The sequence below is a fragment of the Pagrus pagrus genome, assembly GCF_965226575.1.
Source record: "Pagrus pagrus genome assembly, chromosome: 12".
NCBI lineage: Eukaryota > Metazoa > Chordata > Actinopteri > Spariformes > Sparidae > Pagrus > Pagrus pagrus.
This window is the reverse complement of record NC_140196.1, coordinates 10,939,264-10,956,288: the sequence shown is the minus strand read 5'-3', so window position 1 is coordinate 10,956,288 and position 17,025 is coordinate 10,939,264. Positions and strand designations below refer to the sequence as shown.

Below are 17,025 nucleotides of genomic sequence, written 5' to 3'. Positions count from 1 at the left end.
CCAGACTGCCTCTTTTACAGAACGCAGCTTCCTTTTTTTTTGCATCTGAATTTGGTTGCCTGCCAAATACTTTACTTCTCTGCTTCTATTTCTACGTCCCATCCCATTTTCCCCCCTCTTTGTTTACCTGTCACACTACAGTACATACACTCATAGCTGAGTTAAATCAGTGAGAGCCTGAAACACAAACAGCTATCAGAGATTGGAGAGAGAGAGAGAGGGAGGGAGAGGGAGGGGACAGAAGGCATGTTAGTGTCCTGGTAGCATGGCAGAGTGCTGGACTTTTTGCATCCATCTGTCACTTTCTTACACCCTCCCTGGCACTGACGGGTCATGGCAGCGGCAGCCTGTGACGGATGACTAATCTTCCCCTGGTAATGAATGAGACACCACCCCCTGAATGCCAAGAGGGTGCTGCTTGTGGTGGTGAGGGTGGCAACACAGAAAATCATATGATGAATGGTATGCGGGCATGATACCACGCGTCGGTGCCAGGCAGAAAATTCAGTGCAGCTGCCAGCCAGAGAAATTTCATGAATCACGGTCTGAAAGCATTGAAACACAGTGCATCTATTAATTCTCCTCATGTGAAGAAGGAGGGGGGAAAAAAAGGGGGAGGGACACAGAGCATAAATGGATCAACATGTGAGAAATTAGATTGCGGTGCTTTAATGATGGAAACATGTCATGTGTAGGTGGAGAAGGGGAGGACATGTATGTGTGTGTTTATGTGTGTGTGTGTGTGTGTGATGGATGTGATCGTCTTGACTGTGCGTTGAGTAGCTGAGACCTGTCTTATCTTCACCTCATAATGCGCAGGCGTGATCCTATCTGAGCCCCGCAACAAAAAAAAAAGAGAAGAAGCTTTTACCATCACCATCTGAACTAGACGTCGTGCGCGCTGCTCCTCAAAGGAAGACATCTGAGAGAGAGAGAGAGAAGGAGAGAGATTTTTTTTTTTGCAGATCGCATGCAAACACAGCCGCAGCATGAAGCTTTCTGTGACAGCTGATCCCTCCGAACAACACACTTCAACCTGTGGATAGTGCGGAGCGCGTCTGGTGGCCACCGGCCAGTCTCGGCTATCTGGGACGCTCTGCCTCCCTCCAGCCGGGCTTGTGCGCGTCTTCTCCCCCTCTCCTCCTCCTCCTCCAACCCCCTCCTCCCCCGCTGGCTCCCCGCTCCGTGTCGGCGTGTTCGGTTTGACCTCAGCCGTGAGCAGGTATTCAGTTTATGAATGGCACTGACATGGAGGAAATACCGTTTCAGAAAGTCAAAACCAGGCGAAAGAGAAGTCACTGTCCACCGGGCGTCCCCTTGACCACCATCGTGTGCGAGGACGAGTTCGACTGCAAGGAGCTCGAGTCCCTCTTCCAGAACTACAACCTGAAGCTGGAGCAGACCTCCACCCTCAAAGCCCTGGCCGTGCTCATCTTCATGTCCTCGACGCTGGCCGTGGTGGAGTTGCTGTCCGGCCCCAGCCTCACCATCTCCAAGGGGTCCCATCCGGTGCACTGTGTCATCTTCGTGTCCCTCTTCATCGTAACTAATGTCAAGTACCTGCAAGTGACTCAGCTGCAGCAGATCGTCAACCTGACGCTGCTCTTCGGCTTCACCTTCTCGTTCCTCTGCTGTCCCTTCTCGCTCGGCGCGATGGGGCTGGAGCCCCCGACGTCCCCGGAGCAGGGCATGTGGCAGCTCATCCTGGTCACCTTCGTCGCCTATGCGCTCCTGCCCGTGCGGACGCTGCTGGCCGTCGTGTTGGGAATAATGGTCTCCATCTCGCATTTGATTGTGACCGCCACTTCTGTCACGGTGAAGACACAGAAACTGTGGAGAACGGTACGTGCAATGCTTTCACCTTCATCCGAGGGGGTTTCATGTGAATGTTTCACCTTGAATAAGCCTTTATTTAATAGTCAGTCCAGCTTTCCTCTACATGCACGTACAGTATAGTGACATATGATATAGACCCATGCAGTGGAAAACACTGTCAGGAGCTCAGATCAGCACCGAGGACAGCTCCCACCACTGTGGTTTGACTTGATGGGATTTGCTCAGGCTTTGATCGAATTTGACCAAAAAAAAAAAGTGTAATTCTGCCACAACCTGTTCTGGTGAGAAAAAACTACCTCCTGTCAACCATAAAGGAGAACTTCTGGTGGACGAACACAAAGTGAGACTGTGTTTCTAACCTAGAAATACAAGAACATCCCACCTGTATGCAGTTCTGCATGTGTACACTGGACTGACAAAATAAGTGAACAAGCAGTGTACGCAAGCAGTGGTGATCCTAGTCTGTTGGGGCCCAAGGGAGAAAACAAATCCCAGGGTGCCCCTCCAACCAGCCTTCATCACCATGGTGTTAAAAAATAGTCTGACACAAGGAAAAGTGTACACGATCCTAACCTTTTCATTTTTATTTCCAATTTCAGGTTAGTAGATTTAGAGCGATCCAAACCTAAATTAGCAACTAAACAACTTCAGCATTGTCATATAGTAAGGCCAGTGATCAATAACACATAAAGCATTGACTTTAAAGGGGCTCCGTGTAACAAATTCTTAGTCATGTGCATGTATTAATCGCTTGTTATCGGCCCTATGTGAGGCGACAAAATGAGACCTTCCCCGTCTGTACGAGCCTGTGGACGATTTGTTGAAGTTGTTTAATGCTGCAGGACTGTGGGTTTCTTTGTGAAGGACTCGGGTCGGGTTTTCCAACGACAGTCCAAAGGATGTGGCTCGATTCACGTTCTCGAGCGCCTCTCTGCTCTGCTGACAGAGAGCAACAGTAGCTAATGTTGCAAAGAGTAAAAAAAAAACTAAATTGTCTAAAAACAAGCCTCATTTATTGGGCTCCTTTCTAGACGATTGAGTCTTAAAGGTGCAGTATGTAGGTTTGGGGAAGCTATTTCAATCACTGACTGATTGTTTTGTTTGTTTGCCTATATAAACAAACTCTCTACGTTTTCATGCCTGAATAAACTGAATAAACAAACTGACCTTAAAGGACGACACAATTCCATACTGTTTTACTTTGTTTATATGTGGCGGACCCTGCCACCTTTCTAGCTTCAAACAGTGTTCTGGGGACCTTATTTCCCTCTGAGAACAGCTTGTTTATTCCGTTATGTAAAAAATAAATATTTATTATTACCCCGTTAATATTGTAAATGTTAAAATTCTGAGTTTGAATTTCTTCTCCCAAACTACGTAGTGCCCCTTTAAGTGTAATGAGATATTTTTGACTGGTAAGACTTCTACTACAGTCAGGTTATAGTGGACTACTGTATAGGACGTAGCGGGTGGTCGTGCATACCTGAAGGCTCCTAAAAAGAAAACAAGGAAAGACAAAAAAAAAAAAAAAAAAGAGCAGTCTGTACTTGCTCACGGCTGTTTCCCCTAGGGATATGATTCAGTCCCAAAGGAGCTGGCTGGGAATGAAGAACAAGACTGACATCCTGAAGTAGGGCAAACAGAGGGGCACACACACACACACACACACACACATACTCACACACACTTTCACCACACTATATGCTTCAGTTATGAAAAAGAGGGCAGAGTCATGCATGCCATTTCCCAAGCTGAAATAGAAATTGATACACTGCTCTCTGTACATTTATATCTTGGCACCTTTTTCTGTCACAATGAAACACACTCTCTTTCTCTCTCACTCTCTCACACACACACACACACACACACACACACACACACACACACACACACACTCTCTCTCTCTCTCTCCCTCACACACATTTCAGACTGTCATCAGGTGTGAGGAAAGAAGATATGTCACATCAGTCAAACCCTCCAGGGGTAATGGAACATTTCTGCCTCCGTATGACACGAAGATTGTGCATTTCTTGGCAAAGGAAAATTGAGACGCGATCAGTTCATCACGCCCTCGGATGATGACAGCGTATTTGCCGAGGAGATTGTTTTTCCCTGTACGTAGGCTATGAGATACCTGCGTAGCCATGTGAAGGACAGTGTTAGCTGGACTACCAGAGATAGCTAATCCATTAAGCTTAGAGATGAGCTGTGTGGCATGACCCCGCGCAGCCCAGGCTCGCACCAACCACCCACCGAGGTCCCAGGCACTCAGCCTGCAGTACTGTCTGCTTTACCTGAAATATCTTATTACTGGAGCGACTGTTGTGGAGAATATAACTTGGTTGAAAACCTGGTTATTTCTCGCTCCCTGCTCTTGAGTTGTTGTTGTTGTTGTTGTGTGCTGTCAAGAATATAGTCCATTCTTCTCACTGCCACATTTTATTGACACGCTAACAAGTTTGGAGTTATGTGGCATTAGTTTACAACCTTGCATGTCTAGATAAAGCCGGCTTGGTTAAACAGAAGAAGGAGAACAACACGGATCAGCTATTATATTAAACCCTAATGCAAAACATAGTCAAACTATAATGGCTGCGATAAACAACAACCAAGCCCAGGAGTCTTTTATTTAAGTATAACAGTGAGAACATGAAACACTGTATATTCAAATGTTAGATACACGTTTGCAACCATAAAGGTGCACTATGTTGTTTTGGGGGAGAATTTTGAATCAGAAGAGAAAGATCTTGATTGATTGATTTTTTTTGTATGCCTTAACAAACTAAACTCTTAAAGGACAACACAACTTCATATCATTTTTACTCTGTGTACATGTGGCGGACCCTGCCACCTTTCTAGCTTCAAACACTGTTCTGGAGACTTCCGCTGAGAACAGCTTGTTAATTCAGTTATGGAAAAAATAAATATTTCAGAGCTTGTATTATTATGTATGTACATATGTATTGTACAGTATATCTTACTGTCAGTGAACGCAACGCATGAGGATCATTTATGGCTGCCCAGAGTCAAATTGGGGTTATCGCCACAGATAAGCAGAGGTGTGAGTGTTTTACACCACTCAACTCCGATGCCAACGTTTACTTACTCGCGGCTGTAGAGTAACTCGAGCATCGTCTGAACATGCCGATGCTCGCCAGCACTCCTGCCAAGCACAAAGACAGACCGCTGCTGCCAAAAACAGTCTTTTCAAGGCAATGCATTATTCATCGGACTGGGAAACATGCCTGTCTGCAGTGATAGAAGTTTGTTAAAGTTGAGAAGTTGTGTGTATACTGTATAAAGCTTTGACAGTGTGTTTATGATGCTCGCTGAAACACCAGCGCCCTGAAATGACACTGTATTTTTTACAAGTGAAGAACAGTGTAATTTGTAATAGCTTTTCCTGAGGTCAAATACGCTCCACTGTTGACTCCATCTTCAGAAAAAAAACACTGATGATGAACGAGCCGAGATATAAAGAGAATGAATACCTTTATTCTTTACGAATATACAATTACTGCCCGGGGTGACAGCCTGCTTGTGTACACTCCAGAGGTGAATATAGGACCTTGTTTGGTTTGTGTACAAAGTCGCAGCCAGCGGACCTCCGTCAAGTAGGAAAAAAATGCTCTTTTCTTTTGTGTCCTGCACAAGGTTGAAGCAGTCATGCTGCTGTGCATCCGCTGTGATGGATGAAGCAGGGCACGGATTCAGAAATGTTTTAATGTCACAGACCCCAAAATAGAGAAATATTAGGCCCCACCACCCTCTCGCCCATCTCTCATGTAGGAGGAGGTTTGTTGTTGTGGATTTAGTTTTCAATCATTTTGCTTCATACATGAGAGAATCCAAGTGAGACAAGTAAAACCTGTTGGAATAGGGATCCATACAGCAGCTCTATACACTGGTTGCTATAAATCTAAGTAGTTAATTACAGAGCCTCGACCGATATTGGATTTTTGGAGGCCGATGCGATACTAAAAGAATCCGATATCGTTATGTCGGCCGATATATACACATCTTTTGTAATAATCTCACAAATGTGGTTATCAAGCGCTTGTCACAGAGATATGTAGCAGGGGCAGGAGAGGTTACAGTTTAACAATAAGCTGTAGTGTCTACAGTCATCATATTCTGCATTATCAGCTCTAAAAGAAAGTTTTCATATCAGCTGACATCGGAAAAAAGAAATGGGGAATTAATAATAAATACCTTCATAAAAAAAAATCTCAAAAGATCTTCTACTTAAACTCCGTTTAGGATACTTAACCCCTGGTTTCAGGGCTTCAGAATGAGAGGCACGCTTTCACTGTTACTGTCTAACGAGTATGAGCATCATGTACGCGCGTCAATCAAATGACATGTTGAAAATCTGATAATGTACTGTACATGCGTGAAACTACAAATCCTCCTCTCACATCTAAGGTTATTAAGCGCACTCGCAGATAAAGTGTGAAGAGTGTATACAAACACACAAATTGTCTGATAGTCGGTACATTCACAGCGTCTCCTAATGACTGCCTAGCACCGTATGTGTCAGGAAATCAAATTTTTTTTTCTCTCCTGTCTGCAGTTGGTTGCCAACACAGTGCTGTTCACCAGTGTCAACCTGTCAGGGCTGTTTGTGCGCATCCTGACAGAACGAGCCCAGAGGAAGGCCTTCCTGCAGGCTCGCAACTGCATCGAGGAGAGACTCCGCATGGAGGACGAGAACGAGAAACAGGTACGGGCACCTGAGCTCAAGCTATTGGTAAAATGAAATATGTGTCTATGTTTTTTTTACCCCCACCCCCTCCCCCCTTCTCTCTATCTTGTGCCGTGAGTCATTTCGACACATTATTCATTTCTGTTAGATTTCATGCCTCTATGTCTCGCACATTTTCTTATCGCTACTAACACTTTGTCCTATGATAACTTTGACTGTATGAATGTATATTTTAACTTACTTCTTTGCTCTCTCTCTCTCTTTCTCTCCCTCTGACACACACACACACACACACACACACACGCACACACACTCAGGAGCGCCTGCTAATGAGTCTGTTGCCCAGGAACGTAGCTATGGAGATGAAAGAGGATTTCCTGAAGCCCCCAGAAAGGATCTTTCACAAAATCTACATCCAGCGCCATGACAATGTCAGGTAGGATCCTCACATCAACACGACCAATGCAGACCAATCCCAGTGATATTTATATCCCTCTTTGCTGTGAATTGTCTTAACTTATACCAATTTTAACAGTGGTCTTTAGTACAAAACTGTATTCTCCATGGGAGAAGTAGTGGCGTAAACGCTGTCTCGATGCATCATGGCGCATGCTGAAAATGAACTGTATAACTTGACCAAACATGTCCTTTGGAAAGAACACTTAGGGCTACACAGTGTAGTGTGATCTGACCCAACAGTGTCCTAAAACATCAACAGCGCCCAAGGCTGCAAAAACTGAAACATTTAATTCCTCACGTTGAATATCGAGGGTTGGCCCCTGAGTCACTTCTTTGCGATCAGTCCTGAAAAGTCCAAAGACATAAGGCTGCGCTCTTTCCTTTTGTTTAATATGGGGGGCAAATTATGGAGAGAAATGCTATATGGGCAAAAAAAGGAAATAACCCAAATCCGATCATATTTCTCTGCGTTGAGGCTAACATGCCAGTGGTGCATATGCCAACTCCCTGGCTGTCATATCTCAGTAGCCCCTGGGGGAAACAAGGCTTTTGGAGTGAGGGATCCTACTGGGGAAATAGAAGGGCAGATTAAGTGATGCTTAGTGACGAGAAGCTCCCTCTGGTACTTTGTTATGTGCCGTACAGTTGCCAGCAGTTTGAGAGCGATGTGTTCTGTCTTAAGATTACTCTTTGCTAAAGGTTCATCGCTACCGCACATAAATTATCTCACAGTAGCACAATCTCTAGTTAATGGATATTCTCTCTCTTGGATCCAGTCTCTCTCTTTGAGAATTTATAATAACTGCTTCTTCAGAGGACATTGGCTGTCGTACTGTATCAAAACAAAGCTGACACAATTTTTTGCAGAATTAGTTGGGAATACCTTGATTGCTCAGTAAATCCCCAACTTCTTGCCTTCATTTCATCATCGATCTTTTTTTTTACCTCACCTTTCTTCCTCCCAGCAAACACACCAGCTATTAATCAATTTTATGTCTCTGGGCTGGCCCTTCAGTTTGAGCTATTCGCCAGGTTTCTGCAAACTGCAAATATGTTGAATATGTTAATATGTTAAATGTAATCTTCCTTATCTGTGATAACACTGTGCTGATGGTCTGTTTAGATTTAGGTCCAAAAAACACTTGGTCAGGGTCAAGAAAAGATCATGTAGCGACTTGCCTGTGTCACCACAAGCACAGCTGGAAATGGTCCTCACGTTATTGTTGTGTTATTGTTGCTCCTAGAATATTATAATTAATGTTGTTCCAGGGCCATCACTGCAAGTGACCAATCACACTGTTGTGACGTCATACAGAAGCTCTGTGACTCATGTCGGTGTTGCTCCTGGAACATCATAACTAATGTGGCTCCAGGAAGTCCAAATCTGGAGCGAGCTGTCGTGGCTGAGTGTGTTATTTATTTACTTATTCTTCTTGGTTTCTATTCAGTTTTCTGTCGTTGTTTGGTTAGATTTAGGGAACTAAAATACTTGGTTAGGTTTGGGGAACTAAAATACTTGGATAGGTATAGGGAACTAAAATACTTGGTTAGGTTTGGGGGACTAAAATACTTGGTTTGGTCCAGGGAAGTAAAATACTTGGTTAGGTTTAGGGAACTAGAATACTTGTTTAGGTTTAGGGAACTAAAATACTTGGTTTGGTTCAGGTAACTTAAATGCTTGGTTTGGTTTAGGGAACTAAAATACTCCATTAAGTTTAGGAAAATGTGCTTTGGGTTAAAATATACCTTTTCACATCGTTAAACACGTGTCTGGAAGGATAACTTCTTCCATGTGTGTATTTTTCTGGTCTTTTTGCCCAAGTTGCTAAGCGATGACATTGCAAAACTATGATTGGTCGGTCTCGCTGATGCTCCTGGATCAACATTAATTATGATATTCCAGGAACAACACCAACACGGCCATATCAGATTGTGCGTCTCAAACAATGGTCTTGGCAGCCGTCTCGTCCATCTCTCACACCACCACTACCCCCTCCTCTTCCTGACATGAAAATCCACTCATATGATGTGATCTGAACCTGATATGACACGTATTGTGGAAGTATTGATATGATTCTTACGAAACATACAAATGTAACATATTCATGGTTTGCAGAAATTTACAGTGCCAACAGATAGTCTCTTGATTGGGCTGGTTTAAGCACATTTAATGTCTTAATGTTGCTTATTTACTTTGGTCTTGTGTTATATTAATATTATTATGTCTAATTGTTACAGATTCATTAACATGTGAGCAGCATTTCAATGTTGGAGCTAATTTTACTACTTTATTTACGTTGGTTTAGTTTAACCTGAAGCAACGAATCATATTTTCTAAACTGATTATATGTTTTGCATGTTAATACTGTGTGAGATACATTCTCAGTAAAGTAAAGTACCTGTTAATCTTACTTGGTAAAGTACTTAAGTAAATGCACTTAGTTACAATCCAAAACTGCAGATCTGCAGAGTCATGACCTTCACTCTTCTGACACCTGCAGCTGTGAACAACCTTTTAACCCTTCACATGTAAACAGTATGTTAGAAAGCGTGGCATTCACCGCTCCATTCCCTTCAATCTATAAATTCTCTCCTCTTCATCATCTACTTTAATCTGCGTTTCTTACTGTATTGCCAGATCTCCTTTATCATGCTACATTTCCTCATTTCCTTTCCTTATCTTCTTCTCTCCCTCCTTTCCTCTGTATTCTCAGAGCAGCAGGGAGGCTTGAGGAGAAGGGTTTGCTTAGCCTCAGGATTAAGTTGCTACAGGGGATTAAATGCAATGGAGACTAAATTCTTGTTGCATAACGCTGTGTGTTTGCCCGTGCGTGTTGCGCACGTGTGTGCGCGCACGCACGGCGGTTAAATATGGACACATCTCAGTGGAGCTCTGCTGATTACTTTCGTGCCTTGAACTCCTTCAGATAGCGCCACCCTTTGAGAGCGATCTAGACTGGATGCAGACATGATTTATGTGATTTGGGCGGACTGTAATTAGAAAGTAAACAGTGTGCAGCACAATGTACTCCGAGTTTTCTTCATTACTTTCTAAGACTGTGGGCAGTGTTTGATCTGATTAAAATCCAGCCAGGGGGATATTGTAGTAATCACTCACTAAAAGAAAAAGAATATGACTTCAAAGTAACAAACAAGATATCGGAAATATCAGCCCCATATTGACTTAAAATGTTCATTATTTTTAGTGGTGGTAATACAGGAGCTCATATATTTTCAAAAATGCTCTCGATTATGAGCATGCACAGTTTAATATCACACCGTTGTTTCAATGGAAGAGCATTTCCTGCATGTGTATTTATAACGTTTCATTCCACCATTTGTTTAATGCGAGTTAAAGACAAATTCCCGCTGATGAAAATATTCACATCACGAAATAGATGTTATGTTGCTCAGATTGAAGGAAGCTTTATAAAAGACTTTTTCAAGTTCGCGTCAAATAGAGTGCAACAGGGATGATGTATTTTGCAGGTTAACCCGGGAGTTAGCATCTCCCTGGTTCCCTCGACAAAAATGATACTTGCATGTTTTGTTCAGCAAGATAACAAACACCACTCTGCATTATTTTTAAGGGCGTAAATGCGACCGCCAGAAGTAAAAGTGGACATTAGGCTATAAACAAACTACACTTTACGATAAATGTATCAATATACAAGTTGGAAAGTTCGAGTTAGAATGCAACTAAAGTCCACCTGTAAAGACATGAAGTAGATGAGTCTCCGTGTTCGGCATAATGGTGTCCCACAACAACCTCTCTAGTCTCATTTAGCCTCTTGCTAGCAACTGCCTTTTCGAAAGACACAAAGACACGCTTAAAAACTCACATGTGGGGTATTTACTGACATATTTTAAACATGAAAATCTGTTAAACCAAGTTGTATCTAAGTTCTATCTTATCTTAACCAAAAAACCCCACTGATTTTGAGACCAGGGAGCCGGAAGTGCAAAAATGCAAAAATTCTTGCAGCACTCTAAAATGCCTAAAAAACAAATGAGTTCACTGAAGAGAAACATCAGAAAAATCTAAAGTATGTCATTCTGTTTTAAATGTGACCTACTTGGGTCACTGATGTCTCCAGCAGCTCACTCATACAGTACTATCACAGAGAAGTTACAGTTTCCCCTTTCTAAAATGTGTGATTTGGATCTCTCACACTCTGCTGTGCTGGCCCCTTTATTGGCCTGACATCAGCACACACTGGGGTGTTCTGGGGCTCTGGAGGGGCCGGTCCAAACTTAACCCTTGAGTTGGCATGCGGCTTGTCTTCCACTAATTGAAATAACGTCAGCCAAAATTACTCCAGTAATGCCTTCCACAGAGGGAAAACGGAGATTAACATACATAATTAGGGGAATAACTTTGCTCAAATATGTGCCAGTGGAGAGGAAATAATGGATGAGGGTCTGAGGGAGGTCGAATTAGACAATATTAGACATGAGAGAAGTTACCTCGGGGAAAATCATGTTTGTATTACATGGCTTAATCATTTGAATTTGCAGTGCTTTGCCTGCTGTAGATAATAGAGTTTACTGAGTCAGACACTTGCATTGGGGATGTGGTTTTGACCTTGAGCAGTGAATATAGTGCAGTACAGTACAGTAGGTGTGGTGATAGGCAAAGGCGAAACTTATAGCTGCTGCCAAGAGTGCTGCGGTGTTTGTTTTGAAGTTTTTGCTGGAGGATATTCAAAATCAGATACAGAAGTTCACAGCCTGCGCTCTCTGCGCCTTTCAGTGCTCCAACTCATTAAAACAAAGTCTATCTCAAATATCTCTGGCAATGTACAGCGAGTCAACTAGTCTATTGGCGATAAATGCAACTTAATCCTGCATTCGGCACAAGGGTCTTACAATAGAATTGTAATCATGTTTTGAAGACATATGTTAAAGGTCCAGTGTTTAGGATTGGGGGGGATCCATTGTGAAACTAAGAATCTTGGTGTTGTGTTTTCGTGTTGGTTGTTCCACCAAACACTGGCTCTAGAGAGGGCCTTTCACGTCTTTTTTGTGATTTCAGTGCCCACCATAGGGGAGGGTGAGATGAGGGGTATTCAGTTGGTCCTGGTCCTTTAAAAGTAATGCTGTGTAGATTAAAATAAGGCCCCAGATGTATGTGGTATTAACTGCATGCTCGGTACACACTCATTGTGATTTAATGTCCCTGCAGAGCACACGTGAATAAGGATACTAATTCTCATGTGTGCTAATGTATATTTACTAGATTCACGTACCTTTATGATGTGCTAAGCAGAACAAGCTGCTCATGTTCAAGGTACTTAATCATAAACATTTTTAAGAGCTGAAGATGCAGCGACACAACATTTGTGGCTTATTTCGAATTTAGCAGCATCTTTTGACCCATATAACAAGCTGATCGCAGAACATTTTCTACGGGCTGAACACTGATTTAAAGGGCTGTTCTGTTGCATTTTTTCCAACAAGGCCCACATCTCCCACTGTACAGTGTTGTGGCGCCTCGTACGTCACGAGTGCCTCACGTGAAAGCAGTGACAATGGTGCGCATGTGGTTTAACTGGGGCCAAGAATAATTGAGGTCAGAGAAGTTCACGTGGGGTCATGAGACATTGGGACCATGCACTCAATGGGAGGCTCTCTGCAGCACGTTACCAGTTCAACATACAGCAGGGAGAGCACAAACCGAGACATGTGTCACTTTGCAGGAGGATGTGTGTTATATTGGCGTTCAATATCACATCAGAGAAAGAGATTAGAGGGATCAGATCTTTACTTTTGTCCCACCGATATGAAATATGTTATAGCATCACTTCAGTTCTTGTCAGAGTTTTAGTGGCTTGAACTTTGAGTGTTTACTCCACCACAGTATTTAACGTTTCAAATATTTGTCAGCCGCAGATGGTCGCCAATTAAAACATTCACACAAATTGAATCCGTTCCCCCTCGTTACCGTGACATCTGTGAGACAACAAAATGACATTTAGCAGCTCCTTCTTCGAGATCCAGCACTCTGTCACACTGCGAAGACTCCAGCCCACATGCAGACAGCGCCGCAGACATGCGAGTTGTTCAGGACAGCCAGAGTTTGATGACTAATCCCTTTCACACCCTCCGTCGCCACCTAGCACTCAGGGCGAATCCCTCATGGTAAAAGTTCCTGCTCCGCTCTGATGTAGATTGATAGTGAGTCGTCTCTCAGGGGCAGCGGGGCCATATTAAGACACCAGAATTTTCAGCACAGGTAACCTTTCCTTCAGGGCCCGTTGTCAAGTTTTAATGAAACATGACAAATGAGATTATCAGCAAAAATCACAAACAACACACACGAATGCGTAGGGTTTTTAATGTTTTAAAAGTTTGGGCATATTGGTGGAAACTACAGGTTTCTGGAGGGGAGTAGCTTCTCATGACAGCGTTTGGATCTGATGTCTTCTCTCCCTTTTTTGCAACAAGGCGCTGGTTTTGTACTTTTAGCAGTTTAAGACTTTTCATGTCCCGCACGCTACAGGCACACCAGACCTCAGACACCCAGTTTGAAAGGAGTTTTTCCCGCCACAGCACTTGAATAAATGGGAAGTTTAATGTTTAATGTTTGATTCACCTCATCTTTCTTGGTGTATTTCTCTGTGTATTTGCATGATATCCTCCTCTCCCATGCCTATTAGAAGTGAGAACTATTAGATCTGCAGCCACTCCAAGTCAGTTGAAACCGTTGTGAATCCCGACTGTGTACTCGCGTCAGTCTAACAACGCGATAGGCGGATGTGTTTCCCGGTTCAGCTGTGATGAAGCAGACGGTTGGCTTTTGGACTTTCCTTGTCAAAATGCTAGGCTAACTAGCTTCCACTCCAATGCAATTATTTTTTTTCCAAGGACTCTGCCTCTGATTGGCTTACCCTGATAATCTTTCCTTCGGCCTAACCAATCTCAATCATCAAGGCTAAACCTAACCAACCCAACTAATAAAGGCAACAAGTATTAGCCAGTCACAGGCAGAGGAGGGCAGGTCATGACTTCACCACCCTGGGAAACTCAGACGGTGGAAGCCTCGCTCGTTACCATTACCTGATTGTCATGACACATTACTTCTGTACACCTGTAAAAAAGCATATATGAAAAATAATTTTACTTTCAGTTCAACTTTAAACCTAAAGCACTTTCAGTCCAATATACCAGCTGTCAAAAGGGAATACAAGTTCACCTGGAGACGGTGACAGTGCCTTGTTGGTTGCATTATATCCCAGAACAGCTCCTCACCAGCTCCTAACAGGACATGTCTCCTCCTTGATCCCCATGAGAATGCTCTCGCTTCTATTTTGAGTCGCTCTGCTTGACTGCGCTGCCAGTCAGTTTGAGAATGGAGCAGACTCTCTCTCTCTCTGTTTTATTTCTTTTATTTTTTTACTGCTGCAGGTCATTAATTTGAAAGTTTGACTTGTCTCTCTTTAATCATCCAAGGAGTGTTCAAATTGACTCCATCTCAGGCTTCCTTAATGTCATTTTAAACAAATTCCTGAGAGCTAATCTGATCAGGCTTCCACTAATTCTTCTTTTTCTCTCTCTCCCTCTCTCTGTTGCAGCATCCTGTTTGCAGATATAGTCGGTTTCACCAGCCTGGCCTCCCAGTGCACGGCCCAGGAACTGGTTAAACTGCTGAATGAGCTGTTTGGAAAGTTTGATGAGCTCGCCACGGTGAGTCTGTTTCCCTTCCTTGAACACATATCCCTCAATTAGAGCCACTGTTGGCATAGGAAGCTGCTCTTTTTCTCTGTGTCTACATTTTGTCCAAACTTTGACGCGGGAAGGGTGTGTGTGTGTGTGTGTGTGTGTGTGTGTGTGTGTGTGTGTGTGTGTGTGTGTGTGTGTGTGTGTGTGTGTGTGTGCATGCACTGCTCAGGCCACAGGCTGTTGGCACATGCCACTATAGTACCAGCTTAGCATGATGTCACACTGAATAATGGAAGCCCATATGATGCTTAATATGATTATCCAGTGCTTCATTTGAGGAGGAGTTGACAGACCTTTTTAATCTAGGCCAGATTTACCCAGGGCTAAACCTCGCCTCCACTCGGGTAGTGTGAATGAACTCAATGAAGGGGCCACTGAGTTGCACTTGTTGTCCCAATCTCTCTTGGTTCGCATGTGTAAAAGATTTTCAGCTCTCCCATCTGTCTATATTTCTCCCTTTGTGATTTCGTTGCTGAAAATCCTCTCAACTTTCACTGTGAATTCGACCGCTGCGGTTAATCTAGTCGCTCTCAAATGTGACGCCGTCAGTGGTCGCGCTGCAAAATCTTTTAATCAAAACACAGCAGGTACTATGACGTGCTTTTGCCTTAAGTTAATCAGAATCAGAGCACATCTCCAGACAAGGTGCAGTATCCCTCCGTCTGCAACACTTTCAGTTTGGCTGACACGTACAGTATCTTTGTTTGGTGAGAAGGTTGAGCCCCTGCAGATCACCCTGCCACAGCCTTATCTACATGTAATCTGGCCTCTATTACTTACACTAGGCACATGCCCTTGTCAAATCCATTAATCCACAGGATTACAACTAACCCTTTTTTGCTTTCATAGAAGGTTTTACTTGGCTGTGTCGAGAGCTGCTATTTTTAGCTTGTTTGTTTACAGGCTCAAAATTAGACCTGACTAAAAAAGAGAGGGCCCCTCTTGTCACGTGTCAAATAACTGTCATTGCATTTCCAGATAAATTGCAAACCAGTCACCAGAATAAATGTTGGCAATGTGTGACTGCTGATATGTTCAAGCTTTATATTTGTTTTCACTGTGTGTTGGTTTAGTTATTTCCTGTTTTATTTTGTAGTTCTCTCCTCATGTGTCATGTTTTGCTTCTCACTTCCTCCCTTCATGCACATTAGGGCCTCAATGAAGTCCACAAGCTCATCTGAAATTGTGCCTGCTGGGTCCATGTTTGGTCAGTCAGTATAGTCACAGTTATGAAAATAGGACCCGAATGCAAACACACAATGTCAGGCAGGTAACAGAACAAAAGGCAAGCTTTAATAAAGTAAGCTGTAATCACTAAAAATACAAAATGCAAGAAGCAAAAGGCAAAAAATATGAAAACAAACCAATGAAGCACTGGGAACTCGAATACAGGACTGACACGAGGAAACAGAAAAGACAAACTGACAGAGAGGGAGAGAAAAACACAGGCTGAAATAGACAGGGAAAAAGCAAAACATGACACATGAGGAGAGAACTACAAAATCAAACAGGAAATAACTCAAAACATGACAATCTTGTGATAAACGCTGTAGTTATGGTCTGGTTAGGTTTGGGCACAAAAAACACTTGGTTAGGGTGAGGAAAAGATCATGTTTTGGCTTAAAATACCTGAAATCGCCCTGAGGTCTTGTTAAAAGCAACAGTCGTTGTCGCCACAAACATGGATGCAAATGTCCCGACTTCCTGTCAAAAATATTCAGGTTTTTTCGCCACAAAAGGGGTGTCACGTTTACAAATATTTTAGCTCTGCAGTCCCTCGTCAAATATACAGTATCCAGTGGTTTCACACTTGTTAAACAAATGTTGATCCGCAGTCTTGAACTATGGTCACTGGTTTGCCAGCCTTGTCGCCTGTAACCATCCCCTCCACATCCAGTCATGAAACGTCTCGCTGTTTTGATTCGAGCTGTCTCGTTCATTTGGTTACAACTGAATACATTGATCTGATTGGCTGCTCGCTGGGATCCCCGTGTTACACTGAAAGGCTGTCCGCAGCCGCCAAAACTGTCTTCAAACGTTTCAGCCTTGCCCTGACCCAAAGCTCCACTCATTCTGATCCACTTTGGCAGGAAGTGGCAGTGCCAGTGACTCATAGCCGTGGTCACTGTGGGCACTCAGACTCTTCTCGTTCCATACGAAGAGCGGGCGATGCCACATGGCCACTGGGCATCGTCTCATAATACCATTCCAGCACCATCCCCACACCACCTGTCCACTCTTTGGACTTGTCAAGCTGCATGGGAAGTGGGCCAGGAACGCAGTGTTCTCCTAAGTGCTGTTGG

General features: G+C 43.4%; 1 protein-coding gene across 2 annotated transcripts in view; it reads left to right on the top strand.

The window, feature by feature from the left end:
• The first annotated feature begins 739 nt into the window (after positions 1–739).
• The window catches only part of LOC311266591 (adenylate cyclase type 1-like), a 40,020-nt gene continuing 23,734 nt past the window's right edge, over positions 740–17,025 (top strand). For both annotated transcript variants that reach the window (XM_084369006.1, XM_084369005.1), the window contains exons 1-4: positions 740–1,842; positions 6,410–6,559; positions 6,859–6,977; positions 14,575–14,686. In XM_084369006.1, the coding sequence (XP_084225132.1) occupies positions 1,234–1,842; positions 6,410–6,559; positions 6,859–6,977; positions 14,575–14,686 (990 nt within the window). In that variant the 5' untranslated portion in view covers positions 740–1,233. The remainder of the gene's footprint in view (positions 1,843–6,409; positions 6,560–6,858; positions 6,978–14,574; positions 14,687–17,025) is intronic.